Source organism: Daphnia magna, linkage group LG3, assembly GCF_020631705.1.
Source record: "Daphnia magna isolate NIES linkage group LG3, ASM2063170v1.1, whole genome shotgun sequence".
NCBI lineage: Eukaryota > Metazoa > Arthropoda > Branchiopoda > Diplostraca > Daphniidae > Daphnia > Daphnia magna.
In genome coordinates this window covers 232,469-243,590 of record NC_059184.1, presented here as the reverse complement: position 1 = coordinate 243,590, position 11,122 = coordinate 232,469, and the positions used below count along the sequence as shown (strand labels likewise).

General features: G+C 37.8%; 2 protein-coding genes across 2 annotated transcripts; one reads left to right on the top strand and one right to left on the bottom strand.

Annotated features, from left to right (window-relative positions):
* Positions 1 to 199: 199 nt before the first annotated feature.
* Positions 200 to 4,036, bottom strand: LOC116918820 (vitamin D3 hydroxylase-associated protein). Its single transcript, XM_032924590.2, has 14 exons — positions 3,572 to 4,036; positions 3,300 to 3,488; positions 3,151 to 3,207; positions 2,852 to 3,084; positions 2,658 to 2,776; positions 2,510 to 2,597; positions 2,405 to 2,445; positions 2,208 to 2,338; positions 1,927 to 2,147; positions 1,814 to 1,853; positions 1,656 to 1,743; positions 1,411 to 1,584; positions 1,205 to 1,347; positions 200 to 1,133 (listed from the first exon to the last, which is right to left on the bottom strand). The coding sequence occupies exons 1-14, from the start codon at positions 3,752 to 3,754 to the stop codon at positions 1,008 to 1,010; spliced, it is 1,833 nt and encodes a 610-aa protein (XP_032780481.2). The 5' UTR covers positions 3,755 to 4,036; the 3' UTR covers positions 200 to 1,007.
* Positions 4,037 to 4,333: 297 nt separating this feature from the next.
* On the top strand, positions 4,334 to 11,089 carry LOC116918818. Its single transcript, XM_032924588.2, has 20 exons — positions 4,334 to 5,775; positions 5,847 to 5,923; positions 6,005 to 6,150; positions 6,214 to 6,379; positions 6,446 to 6,706; positions 6,767 to 6,988; positions 7,075 to 7,169; positions 7,244 to 7,299; positions 7,365 to 7,527; positions 8,272 to 8,432; positions 8,504 to 8,736; positions 8,826 to 8,968; positions 9,030 to 9,183; positions 9,270 to 9,381; positions 9,447 to 9,666; positions 9,733 to 10,058; positions 10,122 to 10,252; positions 10,312 to 10,537; positions 10,595 to 10,785; positions 10,846 to 11,089. The coding sequence occupies exons 1-20, from the start codon at positions 4,452 to 4,454 to the stop codon at positions 11,041 to 11,043; spliced, it is 4,605 nt and encodes a 1,534-aa protein (XP_032780479.2). The 5' UTR covers positions 4,334 to 4,451; the 3' UTR covers positions 11,044 to 11,089.
* Positions 11,090 to 11,122: the final 33 nt, after the last annotated feature.

Below are 11,122 nucleotides of genomic sequence, written 5' to 3'. Positions count from 1 at the left end.
ATATATGCTGATAAAACTTTACAATGTGTAGTTAGTTGCTATTCCAACAGAAGCAGGTATATAAAAATAGAAAAATCTTAAATCAGAATGTTTCCTTTGCCATAGCAATTGGCACCGGGCATGATCTTGCTTGCTTAACAAACACACTCAGATTTAATCTCCCTTCTAAAATGCTATGATGACACATCATTCTTTAATGTTTCAGTTTGTCATAATACTTTTATTACCATGGATTTACAAGTTTCAAGATTTACAGGAATAGCCTACTGATAAGCCACATGTAATTGAATCTTTGTGCCGTTTGGTCTCACAATGGTTCCATTTGTCATACTTAGAACAATGCATAGGCAATATAGGTCAATCACATTCCCAATTTGTCAAAGTATGTCTAGCAGTTGAAATTAACCTACACAATTAGAATACAACCACTATCAGTTACCAGGAATAGGAATGAATTACAAAATTTCACCTTATTCGATTCAAGCGCCTTTTGCTAACACTATATCAACACCGTACGCAAGAACGTTACAATTTAAGCTTACCCGTAATCCTAACAGCAGATGGGGAACGATACATACTAAACTAAAGCACATGCGACTTTGCATTAAAGATACTTTTCATTTCATAATCCCGCATTAATACTGTAGTTCTTACTTCTGATGCAAATTAACAGCGTTGCAAGATCAAAACATTTCGTAGACTACTTTTACGAGAAAAAAAATACGCCATTTTAATTATTAGTTTTTTAAGTTTCAGTTTCATCTAGAAATAAATTTATGATTGGCGTTAACGTATTTTCTAAAGATGAAGGGGTAACAAAACGGCTAATAAAGCTTTGTGGAAAATGTACCTTTTAAAATCAGTTATCAACAGCATTCCTGCACATAATATACTTGAAATCCAAGCTATAAATCTAGATCATTGCATTTTAAAGTATAAGACTACTTAAATTGCTTTCTCGCAAAATTTCATGAAACTTCATCTGCAGTTTCAAAAAAGTTGCACTACTAAGGTCTTGACTGTTGGTGAATTGTGGTATCAAGAACTTTCATTCCCCGAAGAACCATCTCTTCTTGGTAGGGTAAGCCGACAACTTGGATTGCTAGTGGCATTCCAGTTGCCCCTTTAGTGGTCTAGTGGTAAACATGGAGAAGAAAAAAATTTACAAAATATCTTACGAAAGGAAACGCATATAACGACTAACCGCTTTAACAAGGTTGCAAACCAAGTCAAAGTAATTGTACTCGACATTTAACTTTGATTGATCTTCCATTGTTTCTCTGTCGATCGGTACGATTCCCACAGGGAAATCAAGAAAATTGTACAGGCTTGTGTACGAGAGGGCAGCTTTTAGGTACAAATAAATTAAAAACATTCACTAACAACAGCAGATTTCTGACAGTAACTCACGGGAAAGCTTGGCAACATCCTTCGAACGAGGAGCCGGGCAGGCAAAGCACGGTCCGATGCACAAATCTAGTTCTAGCGTTCGCCAATACGACAAAAATTCTTCTTTGTACAAATTCTTCTTGGTAATTTCTTTCCAAAGTTGATGGCTTTCTCGGATTCTGTTTCCTCCAAGACCTCGGTTTTTAGATAACATTTTCATTATCAGCAATAGCGAATTAGTTTTAAATTAAAATCATCAGTGATACCTAAGTAGGTAGGAATCAATCGGGTAGAAAACAATGACAGCAACGGCTGCAGGAGACGCTTCATGACATTCGGTATACTCAAAAGAAACTAGAATAATTTACCTCTGGTTTACTATAGTGAATAAGGAGCCAAATATAGTCTTTGCGGACATCCTTACCAATGTCGGTTTTAAAACTGGATCAATGTCATCGTTAGACCTGCGTAAAAAGTACAAAATAATATTCAATGATGGTAGACGTAAAAACAGCGATAGACTAAAATCAATATTACAGTGCCTGCAGTAAATATCTACTTTGATCAGCTGTCAAAATGCTAATGAAAGAGTTTAGAACATAGTCGACTCGCGGAGGAACGAACGGTACAAGATCGTGTCCTGATGCCTCTAGCGCAGTTTTCGCGATCTGAATGGCTCGACGAATTCCAGGAGTAGTAGGAAAAAATCCATCATCTTCATAGTAGCCGATTCGAAGCTTCTTATTTCCTATGAACGCCTGGAAATGAAAAGCATAACGGTTCAGTACCTCGCTTGGACTCAACCTACATCATCATACTTGTTCGTTCCACGGAATGGGCAAGAGGTCAGGATCACCACACATTTGAAGGTGATTGTTTTCGAGAAGAAGTTTTGTAACTGTTGCCACAGTATGGGAATCACGTGCCAAAATCCCCGGAACAGGTGTAACTATAGGAATGAGGCAACGGTTGAGTGAGTTGTAAGTTAAGAATATACGAATGTTTAAGAAATTACTTCCGACATTTCCTATGGTGACTTTTTTAACTCCTTTTGAACTGAATTGGCAGAAAACGTCATGGTAAATAAACTTTACACTTTTCGAACAAAGATAATTGATACCTGAATCTAAAAGTGGTCGGTTTAATTGAATATATTCCACAAAAGGCGGCTGGTAGCCGGACACTCCCCCCAATGTCGGTCCCGATTCCTAATAAAAGGTAAGGACGTAAAACGTCTATGCATTATTAAACCGTCATGAATAAAATACCTAATGGGGATCCCCCTGCAGCAATGAGACATGCTTCACCTCCTGTTGAACCACCTGGTGTGCGCTCTTTGTCCCACGGATTCTTGGTCAGTCCCCAAATGGGATTGCTGCATCCAAAGCTGCATAACAATTATGCGCAAAAAGAAATATACATCAATCACTTTTGTGAAAACTTATAAAATATATATGTTCACCTCATGTTGGTTTGTGGAACATTCGTTTTGCAAAACGGAATAGCTCCGAGCTTTTTTAACGCAATGACCATTGCAGCGTCTTCGATGGCAGGCTGATTGATAAACTGGGAAATGCCAACTGTACTGTCATAGCCGATCAATCCAACGTTGTCTTTCACGCTGAATGGTAACCCATGAAGTGGACCTTTCTTTCCGCTATGTGCAGCTTCGGCGTCTAGCTCTTTGGCCCACTCCTATAAATATGATGAATAGAATTAAAAACATAAGGTGTAAACTAAATCTATTCAAGGTATGCACACCTCAGCTTCTAAGATGAACTCTGTGACACAGTTGTACTCGCTGGTAATTTCCAATGCCTGAATCCACAACATATGTTAGATAGGGAAGTTAATGTAGCCTTAATCAATTACCCAAAAAGGTTGAAATTGAAGCTTTATTTAAAACCAACCTTGGCTTGGTAAGACCTGAGAACTTCCAAGCAAGTGAAACTTCCATTTTGAAGTTTTTGTAGAAGTTCAGAGACATCTAGTTGTAAACAGAGATGATTTTGCTTGGATGAAACAAGATCTTGTTCTAATTTCTCCTTGTTTTTACAAACTCGATTCAATTTTTCCTTGATCTTTTTTCTCAATAACATCTATTTTGTTAGAAGGAAGTGATTGAGAAAACAGTTTAAATCTAGTACATCTTTTCACAAAATATAACTTAAATATTAAATACTTTTTGTCTTCTGTTACTTAAGGCTCGAAATGGCATGTAGATGACAACAAATCCAGTAGAAATTGTGAGAACAGATATTGTCATAGGGTGAAAACCCAAGCGAATAATCCGCACGTACGGGTTGTTATAAATGACATATTTAATGCCATCATATACAACGGTTAACAAGTAATTCAACAACATTTTCTTCCACTGACGGTATTAAAAAATAAATCGTTTCTGTACTGGAAATATTAGTGTAAATCCCACGATATCAGTTGATTTCTTCACACAAATTTTGCAGTCAATTCGTTCATGAAGACGAAGCTTCATAAACTATGTTCATAAACTATATTTCAATAGTTTATGTGTCAGATAAAACTAGATTTGTTATCTCTGTAAAACTAGACATGTTATCTCTGTAAAACAGAGATAACAAATCTAGTTTTTAGATGTCCAAACTCCAAATTCCACTATCGCAATTCCAGCCGTCTGCAGCGCTAAGCACATGGCTTTATTTTTAACTTGTCTTTTGTTGCACACAAATGCTGGAATGCCAGTTCAGCTAATGTAAATGTAAAATGAATTTGTAAAAAAGTTTATTTCTGATTTGGTAAATTAGTGATTAATATCATATGTTTTAATTAGATAATAATTTTAAAAATTAAAATTTTTTAGCCAGTTATGGATTTCCTTTCTTATGAATTATGAATATGATATTAGCATACATATATTTTGACTGTTTTCCCAATCTCCCATATGCCATATCCCATATAGCCTGCCCCCTGCCACCAGGCGGCGGCCATTACTTTGTTACTTTCGCATACGAATCGTTTTAGTAAACAATTCAAGACTTTGCGTTTTGAAAATCATTTAACCCTGAAGTTGTCGAACAGTTGGGATGGCGGGATCCCAAATCAGAATTCACGGGAAAGGACATCATCTCTGCCTATCTCGAACTTTACAGGCATCCTTAGAGGAAGAAACCTACACCGATGTACGAATCGGCGTGTTTAAATCTACGTCTTTAGATGACAATAATCATCCCCGGTTTCTGCGAGCCAGTAGTGCAGTTTTAGCGGCCGCTAGCCCTGTTTTAGCCCATCTCTTAAAAGAAAGAACAGAAGATGATGAAATAGTCTTAGTGTTTGATGGCTATCAATATCAAGATATCTTAAATTTGCTGCAGTATGTATACACCGGGCAGGCATATGTCAATTGCCAAGGTGAGCAAGTGTTCAGAGGTCTATTAAATCATTTGCATGTTGGCAACTTCACCAAGATTTTACCCAAAAACAAACTTTCTGCATCCCCAATGATGAGTAATGAAGACCTAGGTCAAACTACACAAAAGCAAATGAGTGCTGATTTTGCTTCAAGTCAAGTTAAGAAAACCAATCTGGAAATCTTAAGGAGGAGAAAACATGGTTGTGGAAAGCATTTAAAAAATATTCCGATTTACCCATCAAGACCTTTGCAACTACCAAAAAATGAAATAACTCTTCAGGATCAATTACAAAATCAACTAGATATATTAAATCCAGATGTGACACGAACTGGTTCAATGCTAGAAAAATCTGCGACGAAATTTAATCTCTTGACTGAGGCGGAAGCTGTTGCTGGAAACTTGATTGACTATCCAAGGATAGCAAACCGTGTGGGCATTTATTTTGACCCACAACTTTTCGGCTATTACCGATCTATAGTGCGGTCCTTGCCACCCATCCGAATCTTTCTCCACATTGACGATGACGAGTCTGAAAGCGATTCAGATTGCGAGTTAACAACAATTAAAAAATCAAACATAGTGTATCCACCTGCCGGGAAAAGACATATCCAACAAGTTCTTCACAAACGAAAGAGTTTCTTTAGAAGCCGACTACCTGTCAAAACAATGTGTTGCGTTAATGGCAAGGCACACATTATATTGGACGGAGAACCTGTTCCAATGGATCCATTTATAAAAGCAATTGATTATCCATTGGTGGACCACCAACACAACCAGCAATGCCAACAAGTAGAATCCCAACAGGAAGACGAAGACTCTGTACAGCTAGAAGTAGAGAATGAATCACGCCGCAAGCGTATGCTGCTTAGCACGCTCGGTCGATTAAGAAAAGACCATTCTCGTGCCAAGAAAGTTGCACATAATATTTTAAAAGTTTCCTCGGCCAAAAATGAAATTGACGAAAAGGAAACTACGCAAACACCGAAGAAATCGACCCGTACGTTTTTTAGTTCGTTTTCTTTTCGATTTGTTTTGTTAACTTTTAAGTGGCTTCAACCTTTTCAACAGAAAATATGGTAATTTGTGAAATATGCGGAAAAGTTATTTCAGCCTCATGGATTCGCGTTCACTTCGCCAACCATCAGGTAGGTACAAGCAGTCATGAGATAATCTACGTATTATGCCTCTCGATTAAACGTAAAGTAATATTCCAAATGTTAACATAGGGAGAGAAAAACTATCTGTGCGAACATTGCGGGCGTTCTTTTGCGTCAGCCAATCTGTTAAAATCGCACGTCCATTATCAACACAACAACCAATTAGATATGATCGAGTGCGGCATTTGCGGCAAATCCTTCACCAAAAAGTCAAGGTTTGAATTCATACTTCTGTTTTCTCCAACATCCACTCGGGTTAATCAAAACTTTCCCTCTAGACTTGAAATTCATATGAGAATTCATAGCGACACAAGGCCTTATCTTTGTTCAGTACCTGATTGTGGGAAACGATTCCATACAAATGGCAATCTAAGGAAGCATTCGTTTATACATACTGGCGAAAAGCCGCACAAGTGTGGCATTTGTGATAAATCGTTTGCACAGGTAGTAAACTTGGTAACGAAATTTTCTCTCAAATTGTTATTCATTCTGTTGGGTTGTTTGATCTAGTCAACCAATTTGCGATTGCATATGCGAACGCACCAACAACTGTTAGATAAAGGCCAAAATTTTAATTCACGTGTTCGCAAGCCAGAAGCCGTGTTCCCTTGCGATTTTTGCCCAATGACGTTCCATCGCATCAGACATTTCAATGCTCATCGGGCAACTCACACGGGCGAACCAACTACGTTACCCTGCACGATTTGCCAACAACAGTTTCCCAATATAAAAGAATTAAAGGATCATAAAAAAACTCAACACCCTGGCACAGTTAGAAACCAATCCTCATACCAAACTAATGTTTGTATAATAATTACTTTTGAAAAATAGGTACATCAGTGTCCTCTGTGTGATAAATCTTTTTTTAAAAAGACGGCCATGCAGCGACATCAGGCTTCGCATACGGAAGAGTCGGTTCCGAAACCCTATTTTCCCTGTCAACATTGCAATTCGCGATTTACTACGTCGGCAGCAAGAACGGTACACGAGAGAATTCATACGGGGGAACGTCCGTTTGAATGTCCTACTTGCTCGAAAAGCTTCACATCAAAAGTAATTGCATTAATAATTCAAATCTAAGATAACTTAATTTTAATTTTCTTTTATCTATCTAACTTTAATTTCCAATCATTTACTAGTATAACTTTCGACAACATCTACGAATGCATTCTGAAGAAAGACCCTTCAAGTGTGGTCAGTGTAGCAAGGCTTTCAGACAGCCTCAACACTTGAGGTAAGAACATGATGGGTACATGCACTAAGGGCTCCTAATGTTATCAATTCTTTGACTTTTTTTTATATTACTAGGGCACATGCTTACACACATAAGAGCACGGAGGAACCTGTGCCTTGCCCCGTTTGTGGTAACAGAGTAAAATTATGTCTAAATATTATAATGAGATTACAATTTATGGACATTGAAATTTAGGAAAAGTGTTCAGAAACAAAATTTTAGTTATGTCACACAAGAGAATCCATAAGCAAGCTAAACTGGATCAGTCAACTAGAAATCAAGAGGGTACACAACATCATGAAGCCAATCTTCAGTTTGTCGACAGCAATATGGAATTTGTTAACATATTGGTTTTGGCTGGAAACAATGAGCTCCAGAATGCAATTTAAATCAAGATTATTAGACTTTTGATGATGAAATTTAGTGAATTTAAAAAAAAATGTATTTCTTTTGGAAAATGTGTTGGATTCTAATGGTTTTAATAAATCGGTGAGGCTTTCTGTGTTGGGAGTAAGCCAAACCTCTTCTTTATTATAATTCTTTGCTGAGAATATTTATCCTCTGGTGAGAATCGAGCTGTAAGGAAAACACAGATTTTACGGTGTAGCTCTAACGATTTATATTTTGTATAAACATACCTGGATGGGCAGAAATTGTCGGCTTGCCCTGTGGATCCACACGCTACGGAAAAAGAACGTAAAATTAAAGTCCATTTTTCAGTGGATAGATATGTATCCGTACCTTCAGAGTGTAAACTCTATCACCATTTTCGTTCAAATAATACATGAGATACATGATGAAGAAATGATTGCCAAAAACTGGAGAGATAGAAACGCACGTGGCTGGCTTACTCGGTAGTCGGTAAAGAGTTTGCAAGAGTGTTAATGTGCTATGGATCCATATGTGCAGTTGCTCTAGCACCTCTTTTTTAAAGGAAACTGTCAAAAGTCAAAACAAAATGTCAGATCTGTTGTCCAGAAAATTAGGAGCTCCAGGGTTTGCAGCAGAAATATGTAAGTAATATTAATTTTTTTTTGTGATTTTAAAATTAAGTTGTCTGGATATTAACTTTCATCATTTATATGAACTTAATCGTTTTTCTTGTAGACGTTAAAGAACTTACTCAGAGTACGGTGGGCGGCCACGATCTATTGCAGCACAGGCAAAAAATCCAAGCACTTTCAGAGGAAACAAATCAGTATCTTAAAAAGAATGTTTATCAAAACTATATGCAGTTCATTGAAACTGCAAAAGAGATTTCATGTAAGTCCATGCATCATAGAGTATTAAACTCAAAGTAGATTTATTTTGATGATTGCTACTACTGTACATAGATCTGGAAAGTGAAATGTACCAACTCTCACATTTGTTGACTGAGCAACGTTCCCTAATAGTCACGCTCCTGGAAAACTCTTTACTTGGTGACAAAGCTCCTGGACTTAGGGGTGTTGAAAAACCAGAAACAAAAGCTAAATTCAATGCTGAAATTGCGGTTAATTTGAATGTAAACAATCAGGAAGGCAGAAAACGCCTTACTGCTTTGTTGGAAAAGGTTGAAGGTTGTGCTGTAAGTATTATGTTTTATGCATAATCTTTGTTCAGTAATTGTGGTTATAAATTTTTTTAAATTTTTTTTATTTGTATTCTTCTGTGTAGAGTGTTGTGGAATCTCTGACAAGGATATTGATTCATGAAGGAGACATGGTGGAATTGGACCCCTCCGATAATTGCGCCATTGGAAGAGTACGCGGCTTCTTATTAAACGATAGCTTCATGATAGCTTCTTGGCTTCCTAACAAGTAAGTTTATTAATTGAAAACTTTAGAATTCTGTGTCATTATCTTGATGTATATGAAAAAGGAGAGGCAATATGCGCTATCAGTATCAGGCACTGTACGAGTTAGAAGGCTTGGCGGTGATCAACATTCGTGATCTTGGCCCCGTCAAATATGCCTTTAAATTAATGATGTTTCCCGATACACGGGTGCTTCAATGCGCAAACTCCAGCGATAAGGTATCGTCTTAAAATAAAAAAATAATAATCTTACTATTTTGCTGTAACATAAATGCATATTTTTATTTAAATGTTTACTCTTACAGAAAGAATGGCTCGAAGCTTTTGATTTAGCCAAACACTTCAAGATAAAAAAAGAAGTCAGTCCAACACTGTCGGCAGAAACGAAAGATAATAGCTATGACGAGTCGTTTAACCGTAAACCTAAAGAGTTTATAATTAAGACATGGTGAAAATACTTTCTTTACACAATGACTTTGCAGCTTTTGCAGAAGACGAGAGCTTTACCGGTTTTCAAAACGGAAGTGAAAGCAGTCAAGAAGTTGCTGAATCTATTCCCGATTGGGTTGTTGAAGTGGCAGATGACATGGACGTCTATGTGGCACAGCGAGATTTCGAAGAAGCGGTTTCATTAGCGGAAAAAACCCGGGATTTCTGGGATGGCGCGTCACCTAGCTTGATCAACCTCCATCGTGATCTAAAGTATGCATTACATTGTAGTGTACCAGCTATTTGGAGTTTCTAACATTTGGATTTGTGGCAATTTAGATTGAAAATCGATAGCCGAATTCGCCAGCTAAGTGAAGTTTTAATGAACGAGCTGCGCGTCTCTCCAGATAAATCTCTGCAGGGTGGACCAAGAGCGGCCTCACGTGCCGTTCTTCTACTCTCCAGATTAGGCCAGGCATCCCAAGCCTGCGATCTCTTCCTCAAACACCGCTCCGCTCTACTAAAACACAATCTTCGTCAATTGAAGACAGAAGGGGCTACCACTCTCTACATCAAGAGAATAACTAGTCTTTTCTTTCCATTCGTTGCGGATACTGGTCGTGAAATATCACGCGTATTTCCTAAAAACAAAGTTTGTGCATCTGGTAACTAAACCATAATTTATAATTTTTTCTGTTATGTTTTTAACAAACCATTGCATTTCCCAGCATTCGTAGTTTGGTCGCGAAATGAAGTTGGAAAATTCGGAAATAATTTTAGGAAGCACGTTTTCACCTCAGGTTCGACACTGACAACCGTTGCTGAATGCGTCGCTCTTGTGAGAAGCCATTCTGAACAGGTATTTCAAACAAAAACGTTAATTTCACCTTATTCTCCATGCACGTGATTGTGTTTTAGCTGATTGAAATTGGATTGGACTTGACTTTCTATTTGGAAAATGAGCTCCGTGGCCAAGTGGAACGATGCTTGCGCGATGCTCGTGAGAAGCTGATGGAATCGATTAAGCTACGTGCTTTGGAAGATAAATGGCGTCCCGTGAATCTCGTCAATAAGAGTGGAATTGCACGTTTTGCTGACGACATGAGTGAAATAGGGATTGCGTCTATTCATTCTTGGGTTTACGGTTTGACAGACTTGACATTGCAATAAAACGTAGTTATTATTAACACATTTCCATTAGATGAATGCTGGGTGGCTCTGACGAGCAACACAATAAATTTTTCGAAGGCGTATTTGACCTTCCTGGATGACGCGCTGAAAATGCCTTCAGCAGACAGTAACATCTTTGTAGACGATATCTTACTCGACATTTTCCAAGCCCAGTTAAAACATGTAGAAAATTCTTTTCGCTCTGGAAAGTACAAGGGGGAGGTGCTCAACAACAACGCAAGTCAAATCATAGTATTTACTAAATCTCTCTTATTTTTCCAGGCAAAATTCATTAGCAGAAATGCATCGTTTTTACTGCATACCGTCCTTGCATTAGCTCAACTTCGCGTCTCAGAGGTTCGGCTTCATCCGTGTCCTTCTTTTTCGAAATTACGCTCTGAGTTCGAGTGGCTAGCTTATGATAGCCAGAAAATAACTACAACCATTAAATCCCCGGTTTCTGATCAATCTTTTATTTAGCTGGCTGTAATTGCTTAAAATAAAATATACAAAAGGCTACGTAAAAGTTGTGATCTGTTCGTCGAGAAAAGCGGGGAAA